This window comes from Fragaria vesca, linkage group LG4 (assembly GCF_000184155.1).
Source record: "Fragaria vesca subsp. vesca linkage group LG4, FraVesHawaii_1.0, whole genome shotgun sequence".
In the NCBI taxonomy this organism is placed as follows: Eukaryota; Viridiplantae; Streptophyta; class Magnoliopsida; order Rosales; family Rosaceae; genus Fragaria; species Fragaria vesca.
In genome coordinates, this window is record NC_020494.1 from 1,142,266 (window position 1) to 1,162,509 (window position 20,244).

At 39.1% G+C, this 20,244-nt stretch overlaps 1 protein-coding gene across 1 annotated transcript; it reads left to right on the forward strand.

The window, feature by feature from the left end:
- Nucleotides 1-4,160: 4,160 nt before the first annotated feature.
- On the forward strand, nucleotides 4,161-5,579 carry LOC101305367. Its single transcript, XM_004297806.1, has 2 exons — nucleotides 4,161-4,746; nucleotides 4,870-5,579. The coding sequence occupies exons 1-2, from the start codon at nucleotides 4,161-4,163 to the stop codon at nucleotides 5,577-5,579; spliced, it is 1,296 nt and encodes a 431-aa protein (XP_004297854.1).
- The last annotated feature ends 14,665 nt before the right edge of the window (nucleotides 5,580-20,244 follow it).

The window sequence follows — 20,244 nt, forward strand, 5'->3', positions numbered from 1 at the left end:
CGGTTGCGTTCGCCGTCGCCTGTGTTCTTTCAGTATTAATGGAAGGCGCCAATTATCCCGGTTTCCATTTTGACAAAAAACAGAAGTCAATTTTCTAAAACCAAATTAAACCAACTCTCTTCAGACATAACCCCTATCCCACGAACCTAATTCCTCTCTTCTAGATATCGCCCATCCCCATAACCCCCATTTTGTCAAATATGTTGAATGAAATTGGGGTTGGCAGTGAGAAACTCAAATCAGCGACGGTGGAAGGAGAGCGGAAGGAGAGCTTGTCGACGGTGGTTGGTAAGGCATCGGCGGTGGTTGTAGATTGGTAAGGCATCGGCGGGTTTGCACTGGTGGTGGGTTTGCGCTGGCAGCGGCTTCTTCGGTCAAGTCGTGTCGAATCTCTAGAGGTCGACGGCGTGGGCTTCTTCGGTCAACCTTAATCGCCCATCTCTTCCCTGCTCGAGCTCGCAGAAGGTAGTCTCTTCCCTACTCTTCCCTGCTCGAGCTCGCCCATCTCTTCACTGATTTTTTTATGCGTTTTGTGGTTTTGTGAATTGGGTTTGAGTTGGTTTTGTTTTGGATTTTTTATAGGTTCCAGAGGGGTCTGAAGCGCAAGCCGATTTAATGATCAAGAAGCTTCGCAAAGCGGTGAGTTTTACTGTTATTGGTTTGATTAGTTACGGCGAATGAAATATGCTGTTGTGATAGATTGGTTACATTATCGTTCAAGTATTGAAATTTTTGATTCATTGAGCAGTTTGTTTGAAGTTTACCATTCTATTTGCAAGTTTATATTAGAATTTGTTCATTGAGCAGTATATATGTACTGGCGATATATGAAACGTTTGAAGTTTTGGTAGTTGTCATTGTATTGACTGTATTATAACAATAATTTTGTAATCATTTTCTAAGATCAGATGACAGTACGTTGAAGTATTGTAACAAGAAAAGCACATGAAATTAGTGAGTAAGTTCAGCTATATATGAAGTTTGACCCGACTATCGATATGTACATCGTAGTGGCTTGATTTTGATGCATGGAATGGATATATCATATATACCCAGTTTCTTTTAATCCTCCATAATTCTTAAAGGAATTTTGTTAAGGTCAATAGAAGCCTGAATGGTTAAAGGAATTCAATAATCAATATACAATAAGCTAGGAAATCGCATGTGCTTAAATTTAATCTGAATTTAGTCCAAAATTTAACTAGGACTAAGATTATACGAAAATAGACTAAGCTACAATTCCTAGTTGCTTAGTTATTCTAATGAAGGATATACCATGTTTCCTTTAATCTGATCAAGTTTGACCTGACTATATGTATAAATGGAGTCTTAATATGATGAGGGATACCCCGTTTCCTTTAAATTAAACAAATTTGTTTAGGTCAATAAGAAGCGGTTAAAGTACGTAAACAACTGATAATCAAATAGGGGTTTTATGCTATATATCATTTCTAGGAAACTGTATGCTTAATTACGTAGAGACTTATAAAACTGTGTACTGTAAATTTGTAAATAAGAAGGATTTTGAGTTGGGGCTGGTTGATGAGTCATGTCCGACTTCTTAATCAAATGGTACATCCAATCATTGTTATAATCCATCATAAATAATGAGAATTATCTGTTTTAGTCTGTTGCCTTTTGTGTGTATTGTAACGTTGGGTTTCAAGTGCCCTGTTCAGTTCTATACAATTGCCAGCAGCAAAAATGGTGAAGAACGATGAGTAGAGGCTAATCATGGTTTTACTTAAATTAGTCTGGGACAGATATGATGAAACTAACAAAGGATAAAGGCCATCAATCTTGTAGCTGCAGCCATGATCATGATTATTTTCATATTCTGGCCCTCTATGTAGGTGTTGTTACCATTTGGTCTTTACTTCACGGGATTTTTCTGAGTAAGAAGTTAAAAATATGATGAGCAGAATAATGACATGTGGTTATTTGTGTGTGTATAAGCAAGCAGACAGTTGAGTTATGTTTGCTGTGTATCTGTCAAGAACTACAATTATGATTGCAACTTGCATTTCTTGGTTGTAGTGCATGTCTTTGTTCTGTTTTACATTCTTGACTGATACTTTAATAAGTTATATTAAGTTATATTTTCAGAATACTGTTTAAGTTCATTTTATATTTTGATTTGGTTTTTGGATTGCTCATTGCCGTTTCTGTTTCTGCAGCTCTCGTGTTTACCTTTTATTTTAGTTGGTTGCTATTCTGCTTAGTGTTGTCTTGCTCGGTGCAGCTTATCAACATTTAAATTTGGTCTACATGTGTAATCAGAATAGCAATTTTATAAAAGCTACCGGATTGATACATATGTAGATTAGCTTCTTTTTCTGGTAGATTAGCTTGATAAAGAGATAGCCTGAATCAGTTTTTACAAATACTCAGTTTTTTACTTAAATTACCGAAATACTCAATTTTTTACTTAAATTCAGATATGCTCAGTTCAGCTTTTTGGTTATGTATCAGTAGTGACTTTTTAATTTAGTTTGCTCAGTTCAGCTATATACTTATATCATGTATAGTTACTTGCTCTATTTGAGCAGTGTGCTGCTATGTACTTGTTTATCGTTGTATACTAGTTGTATATTTAATTTTGATATGCATGTGAAACCAATGATTTCCCAAAAATATTGTGCCTTACTTCAGGGGTGTGATTCTTTGGGAGGATAACTGAATCAATTGGGATGAGTGGGATGTCAAAACAACTGGTTTTGATGGGCAAGGTTAAAGAGAGCATGAACAAGAGCAGTTAATCTCTTTGTGAATGGGATCTTGCTTCTTGCAGTTGATCTCTTTGTCATGTGCAGTGGCAATATTTACTTAACTTTCTTGTATTTGATATGCAATGAATTTGCTTAAGTGGGGTCATGTGAGTAGTCATTTGGTCATTTAAGTACTGTATTTGTGAATATTTTTTGTATTTGTGCATGATTGTGTGTATATATATATATTTTAAGACTTTGGTTTGGGGATTGAGAAATAACTTTGGAAGAACATAACTATATAGTTTGGGGTTTGAGTAGTATACTTAGTAAGCTATCTATCTGTGTCTTCTGTTGAACATGAAAACCCATTTTCTTCTAGCTTAATTTCACTTGTAGAAGCAATGCAGATATTACTTGAGAGTTGAGGGTTGAGAGTTGAGATAGAAAATTAATCTAAGTTAAAGTTTGGATTCTTTAAGAATACTTGCCTCACTACGCCTTTGATTTCAGGCACACCAAAATCATCTCAAGTTGAAGAACTCGCCTTGAACTTGGAACCTTTTGTCTGAAGATTGACTCATCTCAAATTGGGTATGTGAATGAAAACCTTATCCCTCTCTCTCTCTCTCTCTCTTAATTTATGTTTTGGATATATATAAGATGTTGGTTGTGAAATCTGAAATTCATTTCAACTTCTTTTCAAAATATTGAGTGAAAAAGATAAGATAAGCCATTTGTGTGTTTATAGTGAAAACCTGCCCCTTCTGAGAGGATCATGATTGTTTAAATATTTGTGTTCTATATTTAGTTGTCGCTTGTATAAAATGCAATAGTCTTTACCTAAAATTAAAATAATTGCATAACAGGATAATATATGATTGAATTTTGGTTTATATGTCACCTCGAAAATTGTAATGCCTATGATAACCATGATCATGTGAATAAGAAATGACAACAAATAAAGCTAGGAGAGTGAAAGCTGAAATGATTAGAACTATATTGAGTCACTATCCCAGATGAATCACCTAATATTTATGAGCACAAAGCAAAATTGCACTTATGCAAATTAGTGTTTGATTAGTGGTGGGTTTAGTTGGGATTATAGTTCTGTCTCATAGGTTGTTGAATGAGTTCAATTTAGATGTGAATATTATCATTGTCAAATTTTTGATGTGGTACTATAATGCTCCAAGAATTTTCGATCATGGGTTTGGACTAGTAATTCATTCATTCATAATGGTTGGTGCTGGTTTTGTTTGCCTCTAAAATACTCAGTCATACTAAATTTTTTGAAGGCTAGAATAGTTATTATCGCATATAGTTACACTTTCAGTACGTGCTGAACTTTATTATTAAGCATGTCATACTCATTCATGCTTTGTTGTGTAATCTGAAATCTATAGTTTACTTATGCTTACTGTGTGCATATATACTTCAGTAGGGAGAAAAATGGACAAGTCATGGATTGATTGGGGAACTAGATGTTCTAAGCCATACTATGAGAAGTTAGATGAGTTCTTGTCCTTTGCATCTGCTAGTAAAGATATAAGTTCAAGGATATATTGTCCTTGTAAAAAATGCAAAAATCGTGATTTATTTGTAATAGATATTGTGCGAGAGCATCTTCGAGATAATGGGTTTTGGAAGAAGTATAAGATATGGGAGAAACATGGTGAGTCTAGGGATTATGATGGCTCACTGCATAGAGAGGAAGTTCTTTTGGGGTCAGACGATTATATGGATGTAGATATGGTTCGACTAGTCCAAGAAGCTCTAGGAACTGCACATGTTGCAAGACCAGATGCTGAGAATGGCGGTGAAGAAAATTCAGATCCTCTTGCTGGTGGCCCAAATGAGACTACTAAAGAGTTCTTGAAATTAATGAAAGGTGCAAACCAGCCACTATATCCAGGTTCTAAGAAGCATACGACCTTGTCATTCATTGTCCGAATTCTAGAAGCGAAGGTGTCAAATGGATGGTCTGACACTTCTTTCAAGGATATGCTTGATATATTTGAGGAGTCTATGCCAGAAGGTGTAAACCTTCCTAAATCCTACAATGAAGCTTAGAAGTTAACAGAGGATTTAGGCTTCACTTACTACACAGTGGATGCTTGCCCTAATAGTTGTATGCTATTTCGAAATGGGAGCGATGCAGATCTTGACAACTGTTTGATATGTAATGCATCTCGGTGGAAAGATAATGATGTGGATGAAGGTTTAGAGCTTGGTTCGGGGCTTGGAAAGCGTCGAGCAGCAAAGCAACCAAGATACTTTCCATTAAAACCAACGTTGCAGAGGTTGTTTATGTCCTCTAAAACAGCTACCCTTATGAGATGGCATGCTGAGAAACGAACAGATGATGGTGTGTTTAGGCATCCGGCAGATTCTCATGCGTGGAAGGATTTTGACAGCAAACACTCAAGTTTTGCTGCTGATATTCGGAATGTAAGGCTTGGCTTGGCCTCAGATGGATTTAATCCATTTAGAACTATGACTATACCACATAGTACTTGGCCGGTCATATTGGTTCCATACAACTTGCCGCCAATGTTGTTGATGAAGCAGCCTTATATCTATCTGTTTGTGCTTATTGATGGACCACAAGCTCCTGGTGATAAGATTGATGTGTACTTGCAACCACTAATAGAAGAATTGAAGGAACTGTGGGAAGAGGGAGTTCCAACAATTGACGCTTCAAGCAATCAAATGTTTCAATTGTATGCTGGATTACTGTGGACTATCAATGACTTCCCTGCCTATGACAATTTATCGGGGTGGAGTACAAAAGGTGAATATGCATGCCCGAATTGCAACTCTGAAACTGATTCAGTATGGTGGTCACAAGTGGGGGTTTGGGAGCAGTAAGAGCTTTTCACCTGAAGATCACAAGTACCGGAGAGATGCCAAGTCTTTCAATGGCTTATGAGAATACAGAAAAGCTCCTCCACCACTATCTGGAGTAGATCTTCTCACACAGATTCAATCCAATGGTGTAATTACACAATACAAAAAGGAAGATATGCTAAGTCTCAAATTCGTGATCGAAGTTGGTTTTTGACATCATTTCGTTCGCAATGGGTGACTAACTACGACACAACAATGGGAGGATATGTTCTCACCTTATTTCTAATTTGGTGAGATGGAGTAAAAGTTTTGGTTGTGGTGTGTGTGGGAATATTTAAATTATTCCTACTGTAGTTTTTGGGTAGCATCCTCAGAGCTTGAAATTATGGAATGCGAATTCAACGCTTCGATTTGAAGGGTAGAGATTCTGGTTATTATTTCGAAGTTTTGAGGTAAATGTTGAACTGGTATTTGTGTCGTAGTCGTGGATCAGAGATAAATCCAGTGGTGATCCCAAGTGAGCTAGAGTTCAATTAAGCAATGAATCTTGGAGCCGTAAGTCCTGTGGGGTAGTTTGAGAGTTACGTGGTGATGTTGAATAGATGGTTTGTGTCGTTGTAGGTATATTTTTTTTATGTGTAGCCATTTGGAAGAGGGTTTTCCTCTGTTGACTGAAGAAGCGTCTAGAGTCAAGTTTTTTTTTAAGAGATTTAATATGGTGAATAGTAGATATTTGGTTAAGTTGAGCGACGCCTTTTATTTATAATCGTATTGTGGTGGGACCACTTGTTGATCCAAGTTTAATATAGGTGGTCATTGCTGTTTGGATGTGTGTTCATCCGTTGGTGTCAAGGTGATTAGTTGAAATCACTATTGCTTTCTATGTTCTAGTGCGTTTTCGAATTAGGCCATTAGTGAATGTTGGAGATGCACATAATTTTTTGAGCTGGAAATTATAGAATTGTTTCCTTCGTGCACGCAAGTTATTTTCCTCACAAGCTAGTCGTGAGTAGCTGAGAGTTTTGATGTTTTTGCTGGAGCATAAATTTTCGTGGTTGACCATTTATTGGTCAGAAGCCTTTGGGGTTTTGAAACCGAAGCGCCAAGCTTGCGCAAGAGCCTTAAAACAAAAAAAAAAACAAAAAAAAAGAAAGAGAAGAAGTGTGTTTGGCTAGTTCGGAGGGTTTGGCAGCTAGAATCTTTCTCAATGGATGCCTAGAGTGGGATGTGTAATTCTAACAGATGAAGTCATGGTCGCGATGAATGTGATGCATATTCTGTCAATGCCTAAAGAAAGTGATATGTTCCTACGAATTTCAACGTTAAGGCAGGCATCATGAATCGACTGTGTTAATTTTCGTAGGCATTATTAGTGAGTTTTGTTTATAGCAAGGAAGGAGGAATATCTCGTTTTCTCATGATAGTTATGATTCATCTCATCTCCTAGAGTGCTGAAGAGATTAATAGAGATAACAGGAGAGAACTTGAATTCCAATAAGTTGCCAAGTTGTTTGCACAAAAATTGGTAATGTCTTAGTTTTGGTGGGGAGACCTAAGTGACCTAAATGTCATAGTGTCATAATTTCATTCTGGCAATTGAGGTTAAACTCTTATTAGACTAATCGCTTAGGCGAAGAAGGGTAGTCACGTGGTCTTGTGTGAGATTTGGCTCCGCGAGTACCACGGTATTGGAAGGATGTTTGCGGTAGTTTCTGGCAGTGTAGGAATCCTCAATCCGATCATTTAGCGGGTCTTAAATTTTTGACCTCTATGTTCATGTGAGAAAGCATGAATTTAGTTTCCTAACAATTGGGTTTCGACGTCGAGTTCGTGCGCATTGTATTGTCTAATTTATTTCAAGGCATTAGAAGATTTAAGCCTGATGTCGAAATTGAACTTTTCCCTTCAAGTGTGTTAATTTCTTTCATTGCATGGAAAAGCGTGGACGTTTCTATATGTATTCATGTTTTGACTTAGGCATCGTGGAACTGTTTTCAAAAGAAGTTCGCGGTTGTTATAGGTTCGCGAACAGTTGGAAGAAATGCTACTTTTGAGCGGAAGTTCGTAATTTGGTGAAGATTCAGAGCTTCTAAAAAGGGTTTTACTCGTGCCGAGCGAGGGACTAGTGAACCAGAGTTCAGTGTTTAAGATGTGGGGACATCAAATGTAGATGGCAGAGTCGAGCCATTAAAGTTTCTTAACGAAACAAAGAGTAGTATGTTGTCGATCAATGATTGTTGACCTTGGCTCGTTCAGTTTGAAATTTCGAGGACGAAATTTTTATAAGGAGGGGAGATTGTAACATCCCGGACCCAATTTTACCTATTTACTAGGTATTCCACGAGTTACTGATGAATTTAACCGTGTTCGATAATTTGGTAATTTAACACTCGAGTTTATTGTCGAGTTATTTTTCTACGTTTTATCGAAGGTTTGGTATTAGGATTTATTTTACTAGAGTTAGGGTATAATTTTTAAGTTTTAAAGGAAAAGAGGTGGTGGACTTTGGTCAAAAACCCCAAGGGGGTGTTGACCGGCTCTCTCACTCCTCTCCCCGACTCTCTCTCTCGTCGCTTGTCCTTGTCGCGTCGGAGTGGCGCCGTCCGGCCACCCTTGGCGACGAGACCACCGCTGTTCTCTTCCTCTCTTCCTCTCTTCCTCTCCTTTCTAGCCTAGCCCGTGGATCACGCAAGCGAACCGAATAAGAGGAGATCAAAGCTGTTGAACACGACTGTGTTCGTCAGATTCCGGCCAACTCAGGCGGCGACGACGGCAACGAACGGTAGGGTTCTTCTCCTTTCTTTCTATGCCTTTCACTCTTCAAATCGAGTTCAAATTCGGAAATCCCTGTTTGTGTTTTTAGGTTTTCGTCGAGGTTTTCCTGTGGGTTTGTTCTTGGAGCTCCGACGGGACTATCGAGCTCCGGTGAGTCTCGGAACGGTTGAGTGGAGCTCAGTCGCGCCTTGGAGGGATTTAAGAGCAGCAATCGTGGTTTGGGATTTGAGCAGAGGCTTGAGTTCTCAATCGGGAATTTTGGTTGGACTTCAAACTTCGTCTTCAGAAGAAAATCCAGCAAGGAGGAAGTTCTTGGGTTCAATGTTTGGCAGATTGAAGGTGAGTGTTAAGCTGTGAAGTTGTGTTGTTGTTATTGTTATGTTTTTGTTGTTGAGGTGTTGATCCGGTTGTTTTGGTTGTTGTTGTCGAGAACTTGGTGCTTTGAAGATTGCAGGGAGGTCATGGCCAATTTCCGGAAAGTGGCCAAATTCCGGTAGAATATTCCGGTCAGTCATCGGAATTCGGCGAAAGGTTCTGGCGAGGCAGCTTATCCGGCTGAGAGTCGTTAAGGTAGTTTTGAGTCTGATAAATGTTATCGATGCCTTAAGAGGAATTTGATGTTGGAGTTTAAAAAATTTGTGGTCTTGAAGTCTAGGCATAATGTGAAGTTGGATAGTAGGGAAAGAGTGAAGTCGTTGGTATTTGCAGCTTGTTTAAAAGTATTAAGTAGAGAATGAGCTTGAGTCTAGTTTGATTTTGAAATGAGTTAAATTATACTATGGGTGTCCATAGTGATTTTGCGTTTAATTTATTGCTTGGCGGAATGGTGAAATAGATTGGTTGTCACGCTATAGGCTTGGAAATTCAATGAGAACTTGATTCCAAATTGAGGTTTCGGAACTTGAGCAAAATGAGTTCTGGATGTGAAATTGGTTAAAAATAATATTTAAATCAATTGGTCAATCCTGGTCAACCTAGGGAATTCTAATCAAGCTAGGAAGAAGTCGAGTCAATGATTATTTCGGAATCCGGTTTGACCGATTTACTCTGCTGTTTATCATCAGACGTGGGATTGACTTGAGATTGTGAGTAATTGGAGGCAGCGCTTGAGGAGTATTCTGGGCATTGGAAGGCTTAGGCCTAATACTGTGAGTGGACTTTTGTTTTAAATAATATGCATGCTATGGTTCATGAATGAACAATTAATGTCGTGGAGCATTTTGACGTCATTTTAATTTTTGACAATCTTATTTCTCTTGGAGAGTTACCGAAAATGAGATTTTCGGTGGATATAATATGTAATTATGAGAGAGTATGTATATAACAGCTAGCTAGCCCTATGTGTCTGTCCACCTTAATGGCGTAGCATATAGCCGCATTATGGTGTGACGTGAGCATTGGACGCGAGCGTAGTAGCCTTATATGAGTGTTTAATTCATATAAGGGGTATGGGCACATATTTATACACCCGTCTGTCCACCTTAATGGCGTAGTGTAGCACCGCATTAAGGCGTGACGTGAGCGTTGGACGCGAGCGTAGTAGCCCTATATAGACCCATGAATTTATATAGGGAGTATGGACGTGTGTAAATACATACATATATTATAGAGTCTGAGAGGCTCGATATTTTATGAGATAAAAGTTTTATCGCTTGCAGCATGCATTCGATTTTCCTTAGAAATTGTTTTGGGGAAACATAAATATTTTTTTTATTAATTTATTTTTGTCCACTCACTCTAACGTTTTCAAATGTTTTCCCCTGGGCCCTTCGTTTTTAAAAATGCCCAGTTTGCAGGATTGCATAGATGAGGTCGGGCGTACATGGAGAAGAGGCATAGTCAATAGTATAGTTTTCGCTCATTTCTATATTTCTAGTTCTTTTCCTCTCAGACAATGTTCTTGGTACCATAATGGGAGCTGCTGGAAAAACAAAGGATAATTTGAGATCTCGACGCGACCTTGAGGCTATGGGAATTAGAAAGCAGTATCATGTGAAGGAGAGGGAAGATGGTACTAAATACTTTGAGCCTGCTGATTTTGAGATGAAAAATGATGGGAAAGATAAGTTCCTCTTAGCCTTATCTCAGTCAAGAATGCCGGATGGTTCTGCTTCTAATATTGCAAGGTGGGTACGTTTGAAGGGTCGTACGATTGGACGTCTTAAAAGCCATGATAATCATACCCTTCTACAACAATTAATTCCCTTATGTATACGAAGTTCCTTACCGAAGAATGTGGTTGAAGGGTTGATCGATCTCGGCAAGTTTTTCAAAGTGTTGTGCTCCAAACTAAATTGTGCAGCAGATTTGGAGGAGGTACGTTCTCGCATTATTGTAACCCTCTGTGATCTGGAAAAGATATTTCCACCATCATTTTTTGATGTAATGGAGCACTTGCCTATACATCTAGCTGAATAAGCATTAATTGCTGGTGCTGTGCAATTTCGGTGGATGTACCCCATTGAAAGGTACTTGCTCACATTGAAGCAATACGTACGACAAAGGGCACATCCTGAAGCATCAATAGCTAATGGGTATTTGATGGAAGGATGCATGAACTTCTGCTCCCAATACCTTAAAGATATGGGTTGTAAGTCAAACAGACCATTAAGAAGGAAGAATGACAAGGATAACTCCAAGAAAAGGAAGACTTTTTTGCTCTCAAATGTTACTCGTACACAAATTCATAGATGGGTCTTGTTTCATACCGATGTAGTCACACCATATCTCAAGTAAGTAATGCATCCAATTCATTTTTTCTCATAGATTTGAACCATATAATACCTTGATTTGTTGATATGCTACTGCATATGTCTCAAAGTTTATCATTTTATTACTATGCAGGGAGCATATGTCTACCATTAAAAATCAATATCCTAATGCCAATGATGTTGATGTTGCACGTATTCATTTTGATGAGTTTGCAGACTGGTTTAAGGCACATGTGAGTTGTTTGCAAAATATGGGTGATGTGTCCTTACCGGAAGAAATTATGGCTTTGTCAAATCCTCCTTGTCCTTCAGCAGCTAGGCTGAAATCATATACATCCAAAGGCCATTTTTTTCGAGTGAAAAGTGTTGACAACAAGCGAACTAGGCAACACAGTGGTGTGTCTTTACAAGGAGATACTTTACCATATTATGGGAGATTGACAGAGATCATCAAAATTAGCTACTCTATTGATATCAAGTATGTGTTGTTTAGGTGTGAGTGGGCACATCCTTCAACAGGAGTGAAAAAAGATCCTTTTAACTTCACTTTAGTTAACTTTAGAAGATTGTTATACCAGAATGACCGGGTTAGGGATGAACCATTCATCTTAGCATCTCAAGCACATCAGGTGTGGTATATCCCAGATCCTTCAGGAGAAGGTTGGCTAAATGTCAGCGAAGTGGAGTCTAAGGACTTCTCTCATGTGCAATTTGACACGAGTGATGAAATGGAGTCGGTGGTAGATGTCTGAAATTGTGTTGAGCTGTTGCTTTTAAATTATATGAAATATCTCAATCTACTGTGCAATTAGGTTTGTTATTAAAACCGCCAGAATATTTGTGGTTGTTATCATAACTTGTTGGTATTATTTATTAGTAAATTGTTGACTGAGTGTTTATTCTTATAGGTGACCATGTTGGGGAAGAAAAGGAAGGTTGGTAGACCATGCCACATGTCTGAATTCTTGAGTCCTAGCGGTTCTACATCAAGCCACAATGGTTCCTCATCATCACAGTCATCCTACACGTCTATTCGTCCACCTTTGATACCGCCAACCCCACTGCCTTCTCCTCCCCAACCTACTCCTCCCTCTACATTACCTCTTCCAGCCCCAGGTATGCCCTGTTCCACTTTTTCTTTTAATATTTTCAGCCTCATTATAATTATCAAATCTAATGTTTACAACTCTCTGAACTAGATGCTCAGCCACAACCTACTAGCAATACTGTCAGTAGAGGTCATAACAAGGGCATTCCAGAGTGGAATACTAGAGAGAATGTCAACATTATGTTTGATTCTAAATTCCAACCTGTTGGAGAAAGAGCTACACAATTGAAGTCACAATTGGGCAAGATTGTGCGTGATGGCAGGAGGATTCCATTGACAATTATGGACTGGAAATCTGTTGATGAAAAAGTCAAAGAGGGAATTTGGAATGAGGTTAAGGTAAACATTTCCTAAATTTTAAACTTCAAGATTCATAAAACTTTAGATGTGGTATTAATTTTTTTGCACAAAGTAACCTTTACTGTCATATTTAGAGAACTGTAGTAGAATCAAAACTTGTGTTGTTGTTTATCAAGTTGTATCGTCTTCTGGTCTCCAAAGAGATATTTTCTGGTACAATTTTGATTCAGCTAACAGTGTCTTACATGATTTGCATTTTCACTTTAGATATATTGGGACTTTTCTTTGTTCAAAGATATTGACTGTTTTCAATATACATATGAGATTACATGACCATGGTAATACATTTAGAAATTTAGATATTAGATGTTATGCCACAAAGGTGTTAACTGGTATGAACTTCATGGGACTTCAAGATATGTTTCAATAAGTAGACTTACATGTTTAACTATATGGATTGGAATGTATACTGCAGTTTACACACATATAATATACATATATATGATTTTTGAAACTCATTTGCATTTGATTTTAATCATGTTAGGAGTTGAAGTGATCACTCTGAGACAGATCCATGTCCTCACTAGGTTGAATTTTCAGAAGTGGAGGAACCAGATGAAATTCTGCATGTCCACGAACCAGTATATGGATCTTTGCTTCTTTTGAGCTTTATAATAAGTGACATAGAACTGAATATGATGATCTGCTTGTTTTTGGCTTAGATTGCTAGATTTCAATAAGTCAGTTTAAATGACTAGTACTAGCAGACCACTTTTAATAGAAATTGGGTAGAAAGATTTGCAATGTATGATCACGTGTTATGAATTGTCAATCTTCGATGAGCATTTTGTGCTTATATTGTGTTTCTATACATATAAACTTGTACACTTATTTACACGAGTATCTGTTCTTTGAAAGTGTGCTTTTAATTAACCAAATTGCATATTACAATCTTGGTAAGAATAAGGTCATTAAAATGGGATCATATCTTTTAATTTTATGTTTTTTCAGCTTTGGTGATTATAAGTTAATATTAAAAGTGGTTACTGTATTTATTAAAAGTAATTCTATATTGTTCACTCTGTTTTTTGTAGACAAATTTGGTTGATGTTCCAGAAGGATACAAACCTGTGTGTCTCAAAAGTTGCAATTATCTTTGGAAGGATCATAAAAGCAAAACCAAATCTAACTACTTTGTACCAAACAAAAGCAATCCAAAGCTGAGTTCTATGGTTCCTCCAAATATTATAGCAGATCAATGGACTATGCTTGTTGCCTATTGGAACACTGAGGATACAAAGGTAGAAGTGTTATGTCATTTCCATTATATTTTGCCAAATAGGTTGACTCTAGCATTTAATTTTCAAACTGATTTTGTAGGCAATAGTGACTCGTAATTCAATCAATCGAGAGACACGTGGACCATCTCATAATACTGGTAGAAAGAATTTTGCTCAATTAAGATCTGAGGTAGTGTTGAAAAAACTTGTACTTGACAGATGAAACTTGTACTTGACAGATGAAGAGGTTTATAGTAAGATATGTTATTAGTATATGGAGTTATTTACTATTTGTACTTGGCAGATGGAACAAAGTGGATAAGAATCTAATAAATTTAGTGTGTGGTTTTTTGCACGCAAAGAATCCAATCCAGAAGTTGCCCAAGTCATTGTAAGTTTCAGCAACCTTGTTAAGTAGATCACAATTGTGGTTGTTCTTTTTTTGGTCTTTCCCTGGCTAAGTAATTTATAAATTCATGTAGAATAAATATAACAGGAAACTGTTACTGGTGAGACCGGTGGAAGACCAAAAGCTCATAGCTGTAAAAGACCGTGTTTTTCATGATGTTATTGGAGAGGATGGTCATGGTTATTGTCGTACCTATGGTTCTACTGTGCCTCGCAATTTGGTATAGCCACAATACCTATGGTTATTGTCGTACATTGGAAACTGCTAGTAGCAATGACCTTATAGCCAAAATCACTGAAGAGGTAACAGAGAAACTGAAAGAGTCTTTCGATAAGAAATTGGAGGATGCTATTAAAATGCTTCAAGCTCAAATTGCCAATAATATGGATTGCACAATTGCACAGGGGGGAAGAAACACAATTGCACATGGACTGGTTAGTAATTTTTTAGATACACTGCCTTGTTATTGTTTCAAATTTTGAAATACTTTTACTTGATGTACACCTGAAATTATGTTTTGAGACACTTTGATGTTCTAAGTAATAGAAATTCTTTTTTGTTAGAATGAATATTTTTGAAGTATGGTTTAGTATGAATTAGGGTGAAGGTGCTTGATTTACTTGAATCTATATATGACTTTAAGCATTAGGGTCAATGCTTAAGCATACAGACACTTTGATGTTCTAAGTAATGGAAATTCTTTTTTATTAGAATGAATATTTTTGAAGTATGGTTTAGTATGAATTAGGGTGAAGGTGCTTGATTTACTTGAATCTAGATATGGCTTTAACCATTAGGGTCAATGCTTGAACATGCAGACACTTTGATGTTCTAAGTAATGGAAATTGCCCATTTTTTTATTATGAATATTTTTGAAGTATGGTTTAATATGAATTAGGGTGAAGGTGCTTGATTTACTTAAATCTAGATATGGTTTTAAGCATTAGGGTCAATGCTTGAGCATGCAATAGGTTTTTGTTTTCATCTTTCACTTCAAATCAGACAACTAATTATAGAAAATGGTCTCATTTATGCAATAGGTACCAGCTGATGCAACAAGTGGCTATGAGGCTAGGAGGGAGTCCATAGGAGAGGGAGATCCTGAGGCCACTACCCATTTTGATTAAGCTTCTGATGATGTCACTGGTCACCATGATCCTCCTGCATGATTCAGGTTTATGTCATATTGTTGTGTTTTAGAATGTGTTAGAACAAGATTATGTTAGAATATTGTTGTCCCTTTATGAAGCTCTTTTTATTGTTGTAGCACTTATTTGGTATAGTTTAGGTTCCATCATGTGGAATAATGTTTATGTTGGATAATTTGGTTATGTAATAAATGTTGGTCATTGTGTTGATTTTGTTGGAATGAATGCTAGTTGATGGTGGTGTTAATACCTTGTTGATTATGGTTATTGTTATTGTGGATTGAATGAGATTTGAATTTGTAGGTTTCTGGTAAAAATGAGATTTGAAACAGCTGTGGTAACAATTTCTGCAGTTGGCGACGGCAGAGTCTCGTCGCCAACTTTTTGGCATTTTCTGCAGTTGGCGACGGCAAAGTCCCGTCGCAAATGGTTTTGGCGGGAAAATTCGAAAATTCCAGTTCACATTTGAAAATTGTTAAATATCACAGCGACGGCAATCGCCTTCGCCAATAGAGGTATTTGCGACGGCAAGTTCAGTAGCCAATTTCCGTCGCTATTTGCCGTCACAAACATGGTTGTGACGGCTCACTGCCGTCGCCAAAAGCAACGGCCATGCCCTCAACGGCGACGGGAAAAATGCAGTCGCCACGCCGTCGCCGTTGGTCTTTTGCGACGGCAGAATGACTTTTGGGCTAACTGAATTAATTTTTATAGTGAAGCATGGTTATTGTGCCAGGATACAATGGGAACCTCGTGTGAGTGGCGATGCGGATATCGTCGGTCTTTTGCCTAGATTTGTGAGTGGACATTTTGGTTTTTAATTAATATGCATGCATGATTTTATAAGTTACCCATTATATATTCCAAGCTTAATTAAATTGTAATTTTGGCTTATGAAATGGTTTTTGTATTTATTTGATTTTGATGCATTGATTAATTTTTGCCATGAGTTATGGAATTTATCTGAGATTGACATATTGGTTATGTTTTCGATAATGAACTTATGGATTTGAGCTTGGGTTAGAGATTTGGTATTTGAGTTTTAATATTCTTTATGATTTCCGGATTTGAGATTATATCCAGATTTGCATATTTCCTGGTTTTCGAAAGATGATAATTATTTAAGTTAATTATTTCTTTGAGCATTTTAACGTATGGGACACGTCGTTTAATTTAATTAATTTCTTTGCTCTTTGAATTCTTTGAGTACGGTTGGGAATCGTACTTATGCTTTAGTTATGAGTTTCGGGGAAACTCACATGGATTTATGTTTCTTTATTTTATGTCATATTTGTCGGATAATATATTACTAATGCTAGCATGTTGGTCCGCCTTTCGAGGCGATGTGGCTTCCACGTTTTAAGTGGGGTTACTCAAGCCCTTTCCGCTTTCGGGTGATGTGATGTAGTCGACGACATCACGCAAGCCCTGCACCCTCTCTGTTATCATAACGTGAAGGTGTAGGAAGTATGGGAGTACTTTTGCTTGGGAGGCACCCGAGCCTGGGAGGCTCACTTGTATGGCTATAGCTGCTTCTTATTTAATATTTATTGTTTTTGACTAGCGGGACTAGTCCATTATTTTGGTATACTTTCTTTTACGAAGGTTATTATTTATCTTTGTCATTAATTTGACTAGCGGGGCTAGTCCGTTTTATTAAGATTTTATTTATGAAAGTTTTATCAACACTTGCATGCAACGGATTTCTTGATTATTGGAAAATGCGAAAGTAATTAAAGTTTGGTTAGTTATGTTGCGATCAGTTACTTGATTATTTTTCGTCTACTCACTCTAACGTTTTTAATTTACTTTCCCCTGGGTCCTTTGGTTTTAAATACCCAGTTTGCAGGCTAAGTTTAAATGAGGCCGAGCGTACATGAAGTCGAGGCATAGTCAAAGGTTGCTTCCGCTTAATCTTTATTCATTGTTATTCTTTCATTATTAGATATGCTTTGGTAACCAGTTAGTGAATTAATTGTCTGTTGTTGGTTGTGGGATTATCTTTGATGAGTATTCGTTATATTGGGAGGTGTGTTGAGCTTGGGGAGTAGGAAGGCTCCAGGTGTTGAGGCTGGTATGTTTGGTTAGAAGTGTAAGTTGGATTTTTCTGGTAAGGGTTGTCCATTTTCAAGGAAGATTATGCCAAATTTTTGGTAAATTCTTCTTGAAGGTGGACCCCGCAGGGTTTACCTCAGGTTTTAGGGTGAAATTCAGGGTGGATCCTGTCAAAAGGCCATGACCTTTTAGCAATATAGTCTCCTATCTGTCGTGAAAGCTGTGTGCTCCTCATCCCCCGAATCCATCTTTATCTGGTTATAGCTAGCGTAGGCGTCCATGAAGCTCAACATTTTGAACCCGGACGTGGAGCCCACTAGTTGAACTATGCGTGAGAGTGGGAAGCTATCTTTTGGGCATGCCCTGTTGAGATTTAAATAATCCACGCATATCCTTCATTGTCCCGTTGACTTCTTTGGAACCATGACCACATTGGCTAGCCACTAGGGGTACCTAACCTCCCTTATAAACCTGATGTCAATCAATTTTTGCACTTCCCCTCTCATTGCTTCATACTTCTCTGGCTTAAACGTCATTTGCTTTTGCTGCACGGGCGGGGGGGAATTCCTTCTCGATTCCTAGCTTGTGTGTTACGATGTCACTCGATATCCAGGGCATATCCTTATATGACCAAACGAACGCCCAACTATTTTTCTTCAGGAATTCCACTAGGGCCGTTCATATGCCAGCTATCTGTCCCGTCCCTATAGTCACTTGCCGATCCGGGAACTCATCAGAGATTGACACCACTTCTGTTTCTTCTGCCGACCCTGGACGCTCCTCGTCCGAGTCGGTATCATCTCTAGGATCCACATAAGGATCCGAGGGGGACACAATGGCCTGGCTTGCCGACATGACTTCTAACCTTTTCCTCCCATTGTCTATTGCGCAACAACTTCTCGCTGCCCCATGATCTCCCCGGATCGTAATGACTCCCGTTGGGGTTGGAACTTTCATCATTAACATCGCTGGCCCCTAGGATCCTGTTGTAGGATGACTCATAGTCTACCACGATGAATTCTACTATTGCCCGGGCGACACCCTCTTGGCCTTCCATGCTTACTCCAAAGCTGTCTGATCCTAGGGGTTGAACGACATCGCCCGAGAAGCTGATTAACGGCTCATGGTCTTACATCAACTTGTTACTTCCTCGATGCAATCCTTTCCAGGCACTCCTGAATAACACATTGACGGAGGCTTCCGTATCGATCAGGATCTTCTTCGTGATATAATGATCGAGTTGCAATGTTATGAAGAACGGGTCCTCGTGCGGCCTTATCCCCTCCTCTTCCTCTTCCTCTTCTAGGAAGGTAACTAACTTCCAACCAGTGGTTACTTGCTAATTATTACTACTTCAAAAGGCAAAAACCTCCTTGTCATCCATTCTTCCCGTACACTGCTTTTTAGCTTTGTTGCTCCTATTATCTATACGGGACCCGCCATGGATGGTGTTGATCGTCTCATACACTTCGATCGCCCCTACTTGCTTCTGCCCGGGCACGTACTACTGCAATTTTCCCTCTTTCACTCAGCTGTCCACCGCTCTCTTTAGCTCGCTCTATCCAGTTATTTATGTGGTGAGTTGCCTCCCCATGGTACCCATAAAATTTTCCAGTATCTTCCTTAGTGAGCCGAGAGGCAGAGAATTTCCTGGCTGAGGGAGGCGAAATGATAGACTTATTCTCGTTCCATATCGCCTCGTAGGTGGCGTTGAGCGCTGAGAATTGCTCTTTACCTACCGGTGTCGCCCTCGCGTACTCGGTATCCTGGTAGGGTCCCTTTGCCTTCCCTTGCTTGTTGTACTGCTTCCTCGCCTTCTTCCCGCTCCCATCCTTCTGCCTCTTTCCAGATGAGTACGTGTTCGGCTCTCGTTCTCCCTTCCAGGCCCTAACCTCTTGGACCACTTGCACCGGCGACCCCCTTCTCTCCCTTCGACTTTCCTTTTCCCGGTCGAGTTTCCCCCATAAGTATCATGGTCTGCTTATGCGTGCCTGATCGCCATCTCCATAAGCTCGTCATAGCCTTGCGGATTTTCGATTTTTACTGCATATAGAAACTTCCCGAGAAGCAACCCTTAGATGAACGCTTCCTCTGCAACCTTTTTATCAAAGTTCCTGACCATGGTTGTGGCTCCTTGCCAACAATTCACAAAAGCTTTTAGGTCCTCTCCCCTATCTTGTTTTACTTTAAACAGTTGGGCGGTGTTATGCCCGTCCGTCCGTAGAATGAACCTATTGACAAACTTATCCGCCAACTGCCGGAAGCAATCAATCGAGTTCGACGGGAGCTCGTAGAACCAACTAAGTGCTTCCCCCGATAAGGTTTCCTGGAACATGTTGCAGCATATTGCATCCGATTATCCTTTAGCGTTCGTGTGAGATTTGAAACTATTAAGAAAGAGATGAGGATCATGATCCCCATTATAACTAAGTTTTAATGGTTTAACTGTGTTCGACCGGACGGTCTAGGTGATTGCTCTTGTGAACGGTCCCCCTCTTTCTTCGAAACTCTTGCAGGTTGGATTATGTGATGCCCTTCTCTCGGCGTCCGATATTCCTTCTGTTGAACTCGCCACGTTATCCCGGATAGCTCTTAGGGTTTCTTCCATCTCTCCCGGTCTTCCGGCTTGGACTTCTGGGATTGGCTGAGGCAAGGGTGGCGGCCCCTCATCCCGCATTTCCTCCGGGTACAAATTTACCCCTAAATGCACGGTCCTACTGTCCCTTCCCGCCAGAGCCGTTGCGTCAGTCTGCTGTGACATGGCCGCTCGATCCAACTCGGCCGCCCGATCCAATGCTTCCTGATGCTCAATCCCTAGGGCTAGCGCGCTCATGAGTGTGGCGTTATCTCTTTCCAACCTACGCTCCCTCCCGGAGGCTTCTTCCTAATCCCTGACCCTT